This window comes from Pelodiscus sinensis, chromosome 2 (genome assembly GCF_049634645.1).
Source record: "Pelodiscus sinensis isolate JC-2024 chromosome 2, ASM4963464v1, whole genome shotgun sequence".
NCBI lineage: Eukaryota > Metazoa > Chordata > Testudines > Trionychidae > Pelodiscus > Pelodiscus sinensis.
Genome location: NC_134712.1, coordinates 220,181,158 through 220,198,644, shown reverse-complemented (window position 1 = coordinate 220,198,644; position 17,487 = coordinate 220,181,158). Strand labels below are relative to the sequence as shown.

Genomic DNA, 17,487 nt, shown 5'->3' with positions numbered 1-17,487 from the left:
TCTCTTTTTCTTATGGCCATTTCTCACTTTCATACCTCATTACTTGTACTCAAAATCTCTTGATAGTTAATACATTTGTTTTATTTTCTCTAAACCAATCTGTTTATATTGAAGGATCTGAGAAACTCCACTTGGGCAGCAAATTATAAAAATATTTATTTTAAAGAAACAACAGACCAAAACTAAGATGTATTGTACAGGAGAGGACTGGGCAGTATAGAACATACATTTCTGGGTGTATATTGGGGTTACGCTGCAATATAACTAAGGCTGGTGAGAGGCAGAGTCTAACCCTAATGTGGCTGGCAGGTTGCAGTTCCATACACTTTTTTCTGTAATACTTTCACCTTAAGAATAAACACCCTTCCTTAGAAAGAGCTGTGTGGTAATTTGTGACTGGACAGTTACCCGTTTGAAGCAATCAGGGAAGAAAAGTGCAGGCACTTATCTGTTGAAATATGCTTGCTGGAAATATTGCTGTATATAAGGCCTTGGAAACCCCATGTCAAGAATGAGAAACATGGGTCTTGGCCAAATAGAAATAATAAATTAGGGAATGAAAGCCTTTCACTGGGTATCCTCAAGCAACCATGAAGAGGGAATATAGTTGCAGATGACCTAAAACTGACAGTATGTTACTTCCCTGCCATATCCTGCCCTGTAATTTAGGTACTTCAACCTTTGGGAAAGTAGAGTGCATCAAGTTGAAATAGATGATGAAAGCTATTTATTGAAGTGTCTTTTCTGAGTTGAGCACTTAAGCCACACATACAATCCATCCATCTTCAATGCATCTTTGCCAACTGAATTAAACCAACCGATTATTCACCAAACTCTTTAGACACAAAGGCTGCAATTCCGAGGTGAGTTTCAGAGTATAGTATTCAGCATAAAAAAAAATGCTGGTCCACTACAAATGTCACTTAAAGTAGTTTCCTTCTGTGCATAAAATAGCCATTCTAGATGCTTAAGAAGATTGAAAGAGAGGAAGGAGCTCAAGTTTGAAAATTAGACTGCTTATGTCAGGGCTGATTCCCCTCTCTGGCACGATGAATGCAGAAGTAGGGGCCCAAAAAAGTACCACAAAATCTTATCTCTCCAGGCTTCAGTATAAAACTCCCCCCCCCCCATTCCTAAAAACCTAGATTTTGGGGATACAAATCTGCTGCCACCACCCAAGTAATGGTAAGAAAACCAGGGAAGAGATCACTTGGGAAATCTCAGCCCTAAGGTAAAACCAGGACACAAACATTAACCAATACTAGGTTAATAAAAAAGAAATAACTTGAATCACCATCACAATACTCCTGTTACAAGCATAGTTGGATTGGCTAGATGATAAGAGCCCCCAATTAATAAACTCATGGGGAATTTTCCCATGGGAACAAAACTTAGTTACAAAAGAGAGGAAACCCCATTTCTAAATGCATAGACATCAGATTCCCATTCCCAAACCATAAAACAATAAATCCTAACGGATTTATCTAGACTTTGCCCTACTTACAGATGGTGAAGTCTTTTCTTGGAGAGAGACATGTTGTCTGTCCCCTTCAGTATCTGGAGAGTCAACTGCTCAGAGACAAAGGAGGGGAAACCCAAAAATTCCTTTGTCTCAGTTTGAAATCCCTATCTGCATTTAGATTGGCTGACTGTTACCTGGTAGGTATAGTTAACCCCTTAGTCCCCAGGCTGCTGCCCCTCCCTCATGACCATGACAGCTTTATACAATCTTGTCTGCTGCCTTCTCTAAATGTCTGAATTAAACAGATCAGAGGCTAGGTGCTGGCATGGAGGTGCAATGCCCTTAATCTTATAAGTGGCTCTGCTGAGCACAGTAATCAGAAATCGTCATGATAGGAAATATCCCAAATGTCTCTTCTTTGCTTTGAAACAGAGAGCAGGAAGAAGCTTACCTAGTCTTCTTGTAGTTACCTAATACCATCAATTTCCAGTCACAGCATCCAGGCAAGACACTATCCTAATTGGTTGAAAATAATTTTCCTAATATTTTATTAATGTTTTCAACAACTCAATTTCCACATAATCATTCCTTTATTAGTCCAAAGGCATCTTAGTATTAGTTACATCCAAAGAATCAGTATAGCATACACACCCTTATACCGGTTAGCAACAGTAGTTACAAGCATTGTCCAAGTATAGCCAAATCAAGATGGGAAGACAGTGGTAAGTAAAAGCCCTTACAAAACCCCCCCTAGGAAATCACTTAAAAAATATAACAAACAAGGGATGTCAATGCTGGTTACTGGAACTCAGCTAATGTCTGTTAAAGCAGTTCAGAGCTGCACTCTGGTCTCCCATGGTATTCCCCCCCTTATCTCAACTTTGCCATATTTTTTCTCAACTACTGGACTAACCATGTCTAGCCAATTAATCATGTTCCCTTTATTTCCCAATTCTTCAATAAAAGATAATGCTGATATTGCAAAGCATCACTATACATTTAACACAAACAATTCTTCTCTCCCATAAGTTCATTAATTTTGGTCACATGCTTTGGGCCTCCTACATATGCTAATATTTAAACTGAATTCAAGACCATAGTTCAGTGAGGCCTAATATTGGCCTATATTCCCACATTATCCCAAATAGCTTACAATATAAACAAAACAACCATTTTTGCTCAGTCCCTTTCTTTGGCTCCCAAGCATGCAGCATCAGAATCACTAGAGTAAACAATGTTCCTTTTCAATTAATATTTTCTTCTTCTGCTTAAAATATTATAAATATTTTAAAAATGTACTTTGCCACAGTAAATATAGTCATAGGCAGTGAAATCACAGCTCTCAACATGATTCTAGTACTGATATCAGTGTCAGGGTAACTGGAAAACTAAGTATCAAACTTAGACTACCATCACAAATATGAAACATATTCTTGCCTGTCACTGTTATATTTTAATATCTAAATTAAAACAAAGCTAAAGCAATTTGCTTTATTCAAGTTGTTGCTTAACTAACACTGGTGGAGCTGGACAGAGAGCAAGTTCTTAGATAGCTACAGATTCTGTTTTCAAAATACTGCAAAAAGCATAATTTTTTAGCCAGTCTTCTTAAGAACGAGACCACTTCGTTTTGTTTAATATGTCACATTCCAAGAGCTGGAATTAAAAGTGAATACACTGAGAATTCCCATTATTTATAACTTTGTATCCACTAAGTTCTCTTTCCAGCGTGCCTGTGTGATAGTTGTGCTGCTGTAGCAAAATGACCTAAATTACAGTAAAAAGTAATCCAGCAAAGAGGATTGTTGAAGTATTTAAAGATGTATTCTTTAAAGGAGCAGAAAAGGGAGCTGGAGAGTGAGAGGATGTCAGTGCTCCTATGACAGGTACTACAGGGGTCATGTCCTTCCTCCTTTACAGTCCCTATTTAACCATTATTAAATAGGGGAAAGGTGGGCAGTTTCCAGCAGCAAACTGGTTGGGGACCAAGATGGGCAAAAGGGGAAGGCTGATAGCAGGCCCCCCACGCATATAAAAGTGATTATGGAATTAACTGCACTTTATTCCTATATGTCTGGGATTACCTGGCAGATATAAAGTTGTGACCTAATTAAGCATCTCCTGTCCTTCTTCCAGCAAAGACACTTAGAAATCAAGATGTAAAAAAAGGTGGTTGGGGATGAAGAGTCATAAAAATTGCTAAAGACCAGTGCTTCTTTTGTGACAGTACGGCCCAGCATGCATTACTGGCACCTCCAGATGCAGTACCAGTACCTCCAGTCAGAGCTCAACAACTTTTCCCCTGGAGTACCGGCACTTTTTTTTTTTTTAAACAAAAAAAGCACTGCTAAAGACTAACATTAACCAGCTGTTGATATATATGAACACTCATGCAAAGGATTGTATATGTATCATGACAACTCATACTGCTCATATGTCATTAGAATGTCAAGGGTAGTGCTCTATGTGGGTATGTTTTTATTTATGCATCTCTTTCACTTTAAGGCTAGAAGATAACAGGATGGTCCTTGAAGCACTAAGTCTTGTAAGGAGGAGTTCTGGAATCTGTACCTGAACTTGCAAGTGTTAACTATGACATTTGTAAGTTTAATGTAAAATCAAAATAAAGTTACCTACAGCTGTGAAAAAAATCTACCATTTGCAATTTGGAGTCTGTCCTGATACAATTGTGCAAGAATTAAAAGGCTGGGGGGGGGGGGGGGGGAGAAATCAGATTAGAAACTTCAAGGCATTCAGCAATTCTGTATTAAAAGATCTCATGCCAATGCAAATTAATGTACATTTATAACCAATTAAAAATATGGATACTAGCTAAATCATTAAATAGCAACTACCTCCAAGTACAGTATGGCTACGTCTACAACGAACAGTTATTTTGGAATAAGCTAGTCTAGAAATAGTTATTCCGAAATAGCTTATTTCAAAATAGAGCATCTACATTGCAGGGAAGCCTCAAAATTAGTCCAAGGCCGGCTTCCCTAATGTAGACGTGCTATCTCGATTTACAGCCCCATGAAGAATAACTTGGAATGGTCCCAGTGAGGGGCCATTTCAAAACAAAAAAGAGTGTCTACACAGACCTTATTTTGAAACAGCTATTTCAGAATAGGTGTAATTCTTTGTAGAATGAGGTTTACAGAAGTCAGAATAAGCCATCCATTACATCAAAATTATTTTGCAATAACGGAATTGCTGTGTAGACACTCGCATAGTTATTTTGGAATAACGGCCGTTATTCCAAAATAACGTTGCTGTGTAGACATACCCTGAAGTAGGTCATATTCAACTTATTTTGGAGGCAGAGGTTGTGGTGTGAAGAACTGCTCACTGATGTTTTCTATACAAATATTTTCTTAGCAAGCTATGTTTCATTCTGGTATGCTATGCTTCCATGTAGAACAATTTTCTTCTAACACATGCAGCTGAACGAGAACTAGATCAGATTTGGTAAGTGCTCTTGTGGGAAATAATGTCTACAATATTTCACTAAAAATCTGCATTGTTAAAGTATAGTGCAACATCTCAGAACATTTCACGTTCAGTATATTCACTGTAGTTTTACCACAGTCAGAGTTTATAAAGCAGTAGGGTGCACGGATTTAAATCAAAGTTGTTTTAAGTTCCTTTTTGTAATCAGGGAGCAGGAATTTAAACTGTTTTGTATTTGTGCTTTTAATTTTCTCCCCTAAAGAAAGGTTCATTCTTATTGGTTGGTATAAAAACACATGTAATCAAATATTTTTGCTAAATCAGGAGGATATTCTATATACATATTTGTTTAAAGAATAATATAGCTTTACTATTTATTCAGATTCTTCATTTGCACATTGTGAGATTATGAATAAAATATTTATTTGATGGATTTTTTTTTGCTCTAGATTTGTGTTGAACTATATTTTGAAATTACGTTACAAATATACAGAAGAACATTTTAAAATTGTTTCTAAGTTAAATAAAAATGTTTAAGTGCACTGCATATAGGATACAGAACTTCTTTAATTAAGAGATTTTAATAGAATATACCAAGTTTAGCACTTAATTTCAAGTTTTTAAACTGGTTCATTTAAAAAAAAGAAAACATGTATTTAAAATGTAAATGTATTTAAATTTATCCACCATGTCAAGTTGTGTTTTCAGGTAAAATAGAACACAAAACTACTTACCCAGCATATGGGAATAAAATAGAGTATGTTTTCTTTTAAGGCACAAATTCCATTACACAAATAAAAAAAAGCATATAACTGTTTCAATGCTGACTTTTAACCATTCTTTGAGAGAGCCATCTATCTGAACACAGATAGCTCAATTTTTTATATAATTAAACTTATGCTAGGGTAAAGGTCAGTCTACTCACTCTCTTCCAGTGTAAATACAGAAATGAAGAAATTTATCTATGGTAGTAAATTACAGAAACAGTTTGCATCATTACAAAATGTAAGTGTGAAATATTTTCCATGATGAAAGATATTTTACAAGGCAACCATTAAAAAAAAATAGAAGTCAGGAGAACTTTGATACTGAAACAAATTCACTTGTTCATCCTGTGGAAGAGTAGTGCATTAAAAAAAATGTTAAAATACTTTGTGTTTCAGTTCAGCTGCGCTTGATTCAAGTGCTGCTCAGAGGTTTCAGTTGTTATAATTTAAACAGTCACTGCCTTAGCAACGAAAATACCAGGAAAATGTTCATGTTCACAGAATAAATAGATGCAGTCTTTTTTGCAATAAGTTATCTCACTCCAATATGGGAAGTCATCCATTCCAGACCTTGGCATAATCTGAAAATTAATAAGAGAAGTTGCCATGAAGCTTTTAACCATTTACTCTCATATAAATCATCCTACCAAAAAAGCATCATCTTTCACCATCAATTACAGGTGTATGTGGCCTTGATAGGATTTCTCACAAAGCAGTCAAAAAGTTCCTATCACATGACAACTTCCATTTCCATTCCAGAGCCAAAACATGCTACTCTCAATACATATCATCTAAGGAGTGAAAGGAAAGGTGTGTTTCCCACAAAGCAACAAAAATAGCTTATCATCATGTTGTAGAGCAGGGTTTTCTCAAACTTTATTGCACTGTGATCCTCTTCTGACAACAGAAGTTACTATACAAATTCCAGAGGTGGGGACTATAGCCTTTGCCTTCTCCAGCCCCAACAGCCTGGACTTTGGGGCCAAAGCCCAAGGGCTTCAGCTTCAGCCTGGTGTAGTGGGGCCTGGGCTTTGACCCCAGACCTAGGCAAGTCTCATGTCAACCCTCAGTTTGATAATGGCTGCCTTAGGGTTAACACAAATACCAAATTTCAAATGTTGCTTACACTAGATCTTCATTCAACATCAGTGTTAGTGAACACAAAAGAAAATGAGGTTCAAAAGTGATCCTAACAGTGAGGCTAAAAGCCACAATCTATTTAGATTCTGTAACCTCTGGTCAAATCAGAGTTGCTGCCCTGACTTATAGATTTGAAGCAGTCATTACAGGTATTACAGAAACCAAGCAAAGGGCGAGTATGCCAGGGTATGAGGCATACTACTACAGGCAGTCCCCGGGTTACGTACAAGATAGGGACTGTAGGTTTGTTCTTAAGTTGAATCTGTATGTAAATCGGAACTGGCGTCCAGATTCAGCCGCTGCTGAAATTGACCGCCAGTTCTGACTTACATACAGATTCAACTTAAGAACCCCAAGTCAGCAGCTGCTGAAACTGATCAGCCGCTGATTCCAGGAAGCCCGGGGCAGAGCAACTGTGCCTCGAGCTTCCTGTTGTCAGCGCTAGTCAGTTTCAGCAACGGCTGACTTGGGGACGCCTGGGGCAGAGCAGCTGGGGTGCTGCTGGGTTGCTCCAGTAGCGCCACTCCTCGGCGCTATTGGACCAACTCAGCAGCACCCCAGCTGCTCTGCCCCAGGCGTCCTGATTCAGCCGCTGCTGAAACTGACCAGCAGCGGCTGAATCAGGACGCCTGGGGCAGAGCAGCTGGGGTGCTGCTGGGTTAGTCCAGTAGTGCCCAGAGCGGCGCTGCAGGACCAATCGGCAGCGCCCCAGCTGCTCTGCCCCAGGGTCCACAACAAAAGCCTGGTCTGCTGGGGGTGGGGGCACACTAGCTGCGCCCGCCCACCCCCGCAGCAGACCAGGGACACAGGGAGCAAAGCCGCAGCGGCGGGGTGCCTCGCCTCTGAGGCTTTGCTCTGGCGCAGGACCCGCTTTGCTCCCGGTGCCCCTGGTCTGCTGGAGACGGTCCCCAGCAGACCTGGGGCACCGCGAGCAAAGCCGCAGCCGTGGCGGGGTCCCGCGCTTCTGAGGCTTTGCTCGCGGTGCCCCAGGTCTGCTGGGGACCGTCCCCAGCAGACCAGGGGCACCGGGAGCAGCTTTTCTCGCCCCGGAGTTCAAGGTGGCTGACCGCTGCCTGTGAGCTCCGGGGAGAGAAAGCCCCGTTCGTAAGTGCGGATCCGACATAAGTCAGATCTGCGTAAGTCGGTGACTGCCTGTTCTACTGCCAGTCCACATAGTAAGAACGAATGGACTAGCCTCAAGTGTATAGAGCATCATTCTTGTGAATGGCTGAAACATCCTATCAGTTAAAGCTGGAAGGCTCAGCTGTAAGGAAAATCCAAAAGTCAGTGAAGGGAAAGGATACGCTTAAAGCGTCGTTATGTCTAGAAAGGTAAGAATAGGAAAAATCTAACTTCAGAAAATCTAGCCCAGTGCCACCGAGCTTCTAAGTCAGTGGTTCCCAAACATTTGGCATCATGCCCCCTTTTTGATTTTTGAGAACCCCCCCCCAAAAAATAGCAACAAAACTTGGGATGGGATTGACGGGTGTGTGGGGGGTTGGGTCGCCTTGCATCCCCCCTGGAATTTCTTCATGCCCTCCAGAGGGGGGCACACCCCCAGTTTGGGAACCCATGTCCTAAGTCATACACAGTTTTCCATTTATTTTACATTACTGAACTTAGATACCTATTACTGGACACATACCCTTCTCCTGTCAAAGCACAGCAGGATTGAATGTGCCATGGGTGATCCTTTATAGAACTAAGGGTGAGGTATTTAGATATTTCAGCAGCTGTCATACAACCTTTCATGTCCTGCTTATTTGCAAAGATGAGAACTGCAGCCTTCCGTAAATCCTGGAAATAAAACAGAATATTTACTGTACTTAAGGGGATGCCAAAGTTAAGATAAAAACCAATCTAAAATGTTATCGAATGTTAGCTATTTTTCCAGTTACAGTCAAGTCATTCTAAATAAAAATTATGCAGTGACATTTAAATTTGAGAGGCTTATTGCAACAAATAAGATAAAATTATAGTAGGAGACAAACAATGATTTATAGAGGAAGGTGTTCTAACTAGCATTCCTCAGGCACTGAATTAAGGTTTACTTCACTTCTTGGTCCTTTGGTCTTGCCACATTCACTGATGACTAACCTAAAGATACGATAAAGGATATATTTTCTAAAGCAGTTCAGTATGTGCAGCCAATTAGATTACTATGGGAGGAACATTCTGGAAATCTTTGAGCGAGATGACAGGGTTGAAGAAAATAATATGCTATCAGTCAGTTAAAATTACTACTCTAGGTGGAGTTTTTTGGTATTTTTAATACAATTAAATGATAAGCAATTTTATTAGAACAGGAAAGGAAACTATATACTTCATAATTTAATAAAAATCACTTAATTTGTCACTTTTGCCAGGCAAGCAATTATTAGTAGCAATGCTAAAATAGAGGTGAGACATTTAGAATTTTGACTAAACATTCCATGTACCTAAGGCAACAAAAATAGGAACACTAAGCTTTTTGGAGTAGGATAGGGGAAAGACAGACATTTCATAACCAAGAAACCAGTAGGTCAAATTTTAAGAGTTCAATACCGATTAATCTGCTAGGGTTAGTGAAGATCCATTTCTATATCTGGGTGCTTTAAAGAAACAAAAGCAAAGTTAAAGTCCAGAGCTGCATATCCATTCTCTCACAAGTAGTGCTAACTTTAGTCTGAATGAAGTCAGTAATCAGGACAATTCACATGAGCTAAGACTTCTTAGAATCATGGAAATATAGAGCTCAAAAGGTACCTTGATAGGTCATCTAGTCCTTTCCCCCAGCACTGTGGTAGTATGTGAACAAGTGTTTGTACATTGGGATCCATTTTGAAAATACGGAGAAGATTAGAATAAAAGGCTTCTTTGTATCTATTTATAATATATTTTCACACACACCCCAGTCCCAGAGCTAAAATTATTTTTATACAACAAGCCATTTAAAGACAATTTATTTTCATTTTTAGAAGCAGATTAATAATCAGATAACATTGGAGTACTGTGTCGAGCCAAAATTTCAGTTAAACACAATTTCAGTTAGATCAGATGGGAAATAAGCATAATCCAAAGATTAACCATTTATAACGCTATTTATGATTCTTTACATTAATAGGATGAAAGCAGCAATGAAAATTAATATCTAAAAGATGGTTTTAGAAGCTTTCAAGCTTCTTCAAAAATTTTTAGCTGTAGTGGTAAGACAGAGTAAGGAAAAACAGTTCAAGTCACAAAGCATGAAGTTAAACATATAAAAACTACTTTATAATCTGTATAACTTTTATAAAAGAAACTGCTACCTTGTTACAATAGAATGAACCCTCCTAAGAGTGTTAGAACATGGAGCATGTATTTTTCATGATATCCTGACTGTTCTTGTCTAGACACCGACAATCTAAAATTTTTAAAAAGCACAGTTAATGTACATCAATACCTATGCTAACATTAACAACTTTGCCATGTAAAAGGTTTAGTCTTTATGGTTATAATTATTTGGGTGCTAACAAAAAAGGAAACCTATAATCAAAATATATTGTACTATTGAGTTTAAATATACCTCGTGAGCCAACATTCTGTAAAGTTCTTCTTTTGTAATAGAAAGTCGTTCTCTGTCAATGCTGTCAACAACAAGAATGATGAACTAGGGAAAATAAAACAAAAAGGTTTGCTCAGACTACGTGTAGACAAGGCTCCACATATATATTTTTGTAGTCTGACCTTTGCAAGAGACATGGATTACTAAATGTTCTTTATGCACAACTGACTTAGATTTCCTTAATCAACACATCAGATAAATGAGATGAGAAATTCCTAGGTAAGATCTTTTTTGTTACATTTATGGAAATAAGAAGAACGTAGCAAATATAACCTTTAGGACTAATAATAGCAGTGTAGACCTTTCCGCTCTGGTTGAAGGCTTACTGGGTTTCAGAGCCTAGTCTCCACAGGATCTACAACATTATTTAGCCCTGAAACACAAGCTCCAAGTCAACCGATCTAGACTCTGAAACCAGAGATGAAATAATATTTTCCAGAGGTGGCTTTTATTGAGTAAAATGTTTTTTACCACCCTGACAAACCAGCTAGACAAGCCTTAAACTGGGACTATTTTTAAAACTGTTCATTAAGATTAAACTTAGTTATACCTACACATTACAATTGTGATTACATAAGGCTAAAGAGTCATAGATTAGAGTCGCACAAATAAAACTGCATAGACATGGACCACAACTGTAAAAGAACCTTCTAGACAATTCTTCAAAATGTGAATGAAAAATGCAACTACACAATGGCACTTTCACATTGTGTTGTATTATACTTGACCTTCACATTGTGATTAGCAGCCATCGTACTATAGTAATGTGTCATCTTTACTATAAACGACATGCACTTGGAAAAATGTCCCATTTGAACACAAAAGAAACAATACATTATAGGGGCTCCCCTGTGTGAAATTCTTGGTAAAAGGCAAACTGGCTAAGTGATTTCATGTTTTCATTTGGGATAATCTTAATCAGATCCAGGCTCTTTTCCCAAATTCCAACCCCTTTAAGTCTTGGAATGTTTTGCAGTGACTGCAATTTCTTGAAAGGGAGAAGAGCAATCTGTATCACTTTGTTAGCAGCATCAGCTGACTTTTGAAACAAGACAGGCAGCACTTAACCCTATGCAGCAGCTGTTCACCATTTGTGTACAGTGCTGCATAGCAAAACCTTTGTCCTTCTTTCACCACTGTCATTGCTTTCTATGCTAAACCATTCATTAACAGTCTCCATCCCTAACTAAGTTTTGCATCCAGGCTATGTCTTCACTGCAGGCTTTTGCCAGCAGAGTATGCTAATGAAGTTCTCATTAGCATGTGTCATGCTGTCATTTGCATATTCTTTGCTGATGTTTTTACACAAAAACCTCTTGCGCAAAAAGCAAGTAGTGTAGATGGATCTTTTTTGTGAAAAAAATCCCTTTTGCGGAAGACCTTATGCCTCCTTTTTTGAGGCATAAGAATCTTGTGCAAAAGGGATTTTTTTGGCAAAAAGGGACCCGTCTACACTGTGCAAAAAGCATCAGAAGAGAATATGCAAATGACAGCGTGACAAATGCTATTGAGCGCTTCATTAGCATACTCTCTGCCAGCAAAAGCCACTGTGGGGAAAATGTGGTATACACGTTGTTCTTACTTTTCTCAAATAAATTAGAAAACAGTTTCACATAGAATCTGTGCTGAACAAAACAAAACTCATGTCAACAACAAGAATGATGAACTAAAATACAAGCTGTAATGGCAGGCTCAAATGTATGGTTTAATCCCAGAAGACAAATATTTGTCTAGAGTAGGAAGAAAAAGTATTCTATGTATTACCAGGAAACTGGCGGTGTGCCAACCGATCCCATTTTTTTGCCTTAGAACCTAGCATCCCACATCTAGCATCTGTTTATGTGGAGGTTAATTACAAGACATTCTAAACATATACATAATGTATCTTAGTTTCAACTGCAGTAATTAATTGCAGAGCGCCTTAGCAACGAGTGGCAAATTTCAATTTTTTTTTTTAAATAAAATATCTTCTGATCTTGCAGTATCTACACTAATACACATATTCAGACTTGCAGAGCTAGGTCTGGAGGTAAATTACATTAAGATTTATTTGGTTCTCTTGATACACAACTTTTGTTCCTCTGAAACTGTGGCTCTCAACTTTATCAGAGTACTGTACGCTTTCAGGGGTCTGATTTGTCTTGTGTATCTCCAAGTCTCACCTCACTTAAAAACTACTTGCATAGAAAACCAGAAATAAAAACATGTCACAGCATGCTTACTTTCAGCATGCTTACTGAAAAAAAATACTTACTTTCTTATTTTTACTATGTAATTGTAAAATAAATCAAATGGAATATAAACATGCTTATATTTCAGTGTATAGCATATGAGTAGTATAAACAAGTCATTGTTGGTAAGCAATTTTAGTTTTGTATCACCTACTACACGTGGGCCTAAATTCTGTCCTTGCATATGAGCAAATATCTCCACCAAAGCTACCAGGCCTAAAGTCTATATTTATTTCCTTTATTTTGTAGTCTGAGAGTAACTTAACATACCTCTGTATTTGAATAATAGGTATTCCACGATGACCGCAATGATTCCTGTCCTCCAATATCCCACATAAGGAAATGGGTATTTTTTACTACTATTTCTTCAACATTGCTTCCTATGGTTGGAGATGTATGGACCACTTCATTCATTAAGCTAATGGAAACAACATCACACCACAAAAACTATTTAGCAAAATCCTGAAACTTTGATGGATCAGCTGTATATTGTGACAAATTTGTTATCGAAGAATAGTAAAACCTTTCATTCCTTTAAAGCAATTATTTAAAACAGTCTACTAATCAATTTTTTAAAATTAAAGATACAATATATAAAGGCATTTTCTGTGTGAAAGATGTATTCAATTTGGGTGGATTTTATGAGTTACAATCAACGAGTGAAGAGTCTGCCTTTTTACCTGCATTAGGAATTGCAAATATCGTAGATAGGAATAAGTATGTGTGCAATTACACATCTGCATACAGTACAGAAAAGTGAAGCTTAAATCATACTAACTTTTTGTTAATATTAATAGCCATCTAAAAAATGTACTCCTTAAAAAGAAATTTCTATGACCCAACAGGTCAGCACTACAGACAGTATTTTTGAATCTTGCTAGAATAATCTGAAAATATAGTTGTCAAAGCACCTGGAAAAATATAACAATTGTCTGACTTCACAACAGCTTCAGAAAGCAACAATGTTTGGTTGGGGTTTTTTTGTCAGTGAAGTGTACAGAAGAAAAAGCTGTCAGGGAAACAATCTTTATTTCTTTTTATCTAAATTTATATACCACTTCCATCTTTGTAGTAATTGTGTGCCTCCCAAGTATTTACAGATTTATCCTTTACTCACTCTTGTGAGGCAGGGAATAGTGTTTTTAAATATGGCTTATCTACACTAGGAAGCTATTTCGAATAACTCCCCTTATTTCGAAATAACTAGGTGAGCATCCACACTATGGATGCATCTATACAGCACCCTTAGCTCAAAATAAGGTACACAATTTGCGCTATGCATCTACACAGCACCAAATTTTGAAATAACTCACTATTCTGAAACTCTTAATCCCCATGAAGGTTACTGGGATGTTAGAATAAGCCGGCCGTTATTTTGAAAACTACAGTATTTCGAAATATTGGTTTGCTTCAATAGATGCGAAATAGCTATTTCGAGATAATTCCAGTATCCTGAAATAGCTCCGCAGTGTAGACATACCCTCTCAAGCCCGTTATTTTGAAAGAAGAGGCTTGCTATTGTGAATTAACTCCTGCTTGTGAAGAGGAATAAGCTTATTTTGAAATAGTTATTTCAGGACTCAATATTTCAAAATAACTTATTCTGAAATAACCCGGTAGTGTAGACATAGCCATAGAGTGACATCATCAGACCCCCAGACATTTATTTGCAGGAGCCATGGCAGCATGATGAAATATTATTCTGAAGAAACTGTTAGTTCCACCAGTCATAACTTTGAGGGGGGGAGGAAGCACAGAGGGAGGAAAGAGAATGACAATTTTTTCTGTTTCAGAAATAATGGACACTATGTGACTTTTGAAAACTGACTAAAAATAAATGCAGATACAAATTTACATCACTTTCCAGTTACCAAAGGTCTCAACTGCAGAATTCTTTGTCCGTGAGAGCACTCTATGCTGCGTATCCGATTAACATGAAGCTCAGCTCTAATCAATTCAACACTTTTATCTATTTTATTATTGTACACACAAAACTTGAGTATTACTGAAAGACAAATACCTTCCCTGGACAAGCTAAGCTCTGGGATCTCCAGAGTTTTCTGTTAGAGTTTTTGTCTGGAAATGGGTATCATGTGAGGGTTACCTGTTGTGTTCCCTCCTTCTGGAGTACCTGGCATTGGCCATTGTTTGCCGACAGGATACTGGGCTTGATGGATCATTGGTCAGACCCAGTATGGCCGTTCTTATAAATTACATGTGAATGTAAGTATCAAACAGAAGTTTTAAATAGCTCATATACTTACAACTGGTAAAGAATGGTGGTCTTTCCTGCGTTGTCAAGTCCCACTATTATTACTTTGTGTTCTATACACACACACACAAAAAGGTAAACTATTAGCCATCTATTAACAACTTTTCTGCTATAAAAAAGGCAAGGCTGCCTTGCCTGTTTTAGGTGAACAGACTGCACATAGTATGGAAATCTCCCAACTAAAAAACCCACAAAACAGTATTTTTTTCCAGAAAGATCTTTTATACTTACAAGGGACATAAGTTAACTCCACTATAATGTTTTATTTTATATGAGAAATTATTATTAAAAATAATTGTTTTGTGCAAAAGAGTAGTATTGATACAAAATGTAGGCATTAGAAAATGAAGACCCCACATTGGTCGTACAACCTTAGTTCTGCCAATGTACTTAGGACAAATGTTTTAGATACGTTTATTTTGCATGAAAATGATATGAATTTGTGCCAGAATATGAAATTTCTTGTATATTTTATTTGAGAAGTTAAACTGAATATGAAGACTGTACGGTATATAATTCAAGACTCAGATCTATAAAGCAAGCCACCCCTTCCAAGGCTTGCAGTTTGAGAGGGGGAATTCCAATCTCTGACCACCACACACTACACCAAGGCTAGGTCTACACTTGCGGCTTTTTGCGCAAGTATGACCGTTCTTGCGCAAGAATCTGCAGAGTCCACAGTGGCCACCTGCTCTTGCGCAAGGAAATTTACAGTACAGAGTGGTAAAAGAGGGTTTCTTGCACAAGAGCTATGCTCTTTTTAAACAGGTGTAAGCCCTCTTGCGCAAGAGGGCAGCGTGGACGCTTGGCAGGAATTTCTTGCGCAAGAATGCCCTATGGCTAAAATGGCCATCAGAGCTTTCTTGCGCAAGAGAGCATCCACACCGCCATGGGCGCTCTTGCACAAAAGCACATCTCACACATGGCAGCGTGGATGTTTTCTTGCACAAGACTTCTTTCACAAGATGTACTTACGCAGGAAGCTGCCAGTGTAGACATAGCCCATGGGTGGGCACGAGCCTCTCAGCGGGCCAGCTCCATTTCTTGGGAGCTGGAGATGTGCAAGCCCTTCTAACTGCTTCTATTTAAAGGGCTCATGCCTTTCCCACCCTTGTCGGGTAATGTGTTGCCTGGCAGCCACAGGGAACATGAGAGCCCTTTAACTAGAAACGATTAAAAGGGCTCGCAGCTCTCGGTACTTCTATCACATTGCTAGGAAGCTAGAGATGCTCAAGCCCTTACAACTTCTTCTGTTTAAAGGGCTCGGACCCTTTAAACAGAAGTAACTGAAAGGGCTCGGAGCTCTCGGTCCCACCAACCCATTGCCTCGGAGCTGCCTAGGTTCAACTGCTTCTATTCAAAGGGCTTGTGCCTACCAGGCAGCTTCCAGGCAACAGGTTAATAGAGGGAGCCAGGAGCTGCAAGCTGTGAATTCTAAGCCTCCACCCCAGGCAACCCCAGGTCCCTTCCATTGGCCAGAAGTGAAGGGGAAAGAGACCCAGGCCAGGCTCTCCCAGTGGGGCTTCTGCTTTTGAAATGTACAAGAGGCTCTTGCTACAGTTCAAAGGTGGCAGCGCTCTTATCAACTAATCAAATAGTCTGATTTTGAGGTCCAGAAAGAAAGTCCCTGCTTGCAGCTTTCTGAACAGGCCTGTGTTCTCAGAGCATCCCACACTGGTGTTGAAAAGTGTCCCTTTCTGTTTAGGTACTCTGTTGCAAGGTGATCTGGTGTCAAGATAGGAAAGTGTTGTGCCATGTATTGTCTCAGCACTGATTAGCAGCTGAATCAGGGAAGCCGGGGGCAGAGCAGCTGGGGTGCTGCCAGGTCGGTCCCATAGCGCTGCCCCTCAAGGCCACGGGACCAACACAGCAGCACCCCAGATGCTCTTGGGGACACCTGGGGAAGAGCAGCTGGAGTGCTGCCGGGTTGGTCCCGCAGTGCCGAGGGGTGGCTCTGCGGGACCAACCCGGCATGGCACTGTGGGACCAACCCGGCAGCACTCCAGCTGCTCTTCCCCAGGCGTCCCAATTCAGCTGCTGCTGAAACTGACCAGCGGCTGACTCCAGCGGCCCCATCCCAGCCCGGCTCCCTGGCAGCCTCCCAACGGACCCGCAGCTGCCCCAAGCCGGCGGAGCCCCGCCTCGGTGGATGCCGCTCACCTAGGTCACAGAAGAAACTCCACAGCTTGGCGAGTATCAGGCCCATGGCTAGGTGCGGCCGGACGACGTCACGCTCCGAGCGTCCCCACGGCACGAAGGGACGCGGAGGCGTCAGTGGCCTCGGCTGGCGCCGGCCAAGGCAAACTGAGCCCAGAAAGACCAGTAGGCGGAGCCACTTTCTCACCCTCCTCCTTCGCCAGCCGCAGCAGCCAATGGCGTCCCGGATCGCCTTGCGTCACCTTACGTAAGCACATCACGTACATCCTTCCTCCCTTACGTGGCGTCACCGTCTTCCCTTCGACAAGCTGTTGCATTCTGCCCGAGGCCCTAGTGCCCGTGGTGTCCTCCGCCACAGCGTAACCGAGGAGGCGCCACTGCCCCGCCTCTCGCGGGAAGCCCCAGACACAGTTCTCAGCTCGGAA

At 39.9% G+C, this 17,487-nt stretch overlaps 2 protein-coding genes across 2 annotated transcripts in view; one reads left to right on the top strand and one right to left on the bottom strand.

Annotated features, from left to right (window-relative positions):
* Window positions 1–1,982: 1,982 nt before the first annotated feature.
* On the bottom strand, window positions 1,983–17,333 carry ARL5B (ARF like GTPase 5B). The gene is made up of 6 exons (XM_006119509.4): window positions 17,066–17,333; window positions 14,898–14,958; window positions 12,904–13,051; window positions 10,364–10,447; window positions 8,465–8,616; window positions 1,983–6,260 (listed from the first exon to the last, which is right to left on the bottom strand). Exons 1-6 carry the CDS (start codon window positions 17,109–17,111, stop codon window positions 6,212–6,214), a joined length of 540 nt encoding a protein of 179 aa, XP_006119571.1. The 5' UTR covers window positions 17,112–17,333; the 3' UTR covers window positions 1,983–6,211.
* NSUN6 (NOP2/Sun RNA methyltransferase 6) overlaps window positions 17,287–17,487 on the top strand; it is a 50,237-nt gene continuing 50,036 nt past the window's right edge. The window contains exon 1 of the mRNA XM_075922482.1: window positions 17,287–17,309. The gene's annotated coding sequence lies outside the window, so the exon portion shown is untranslated. The remainder of the gene's footprint in view (window positions 17,310–17,487) is intronic.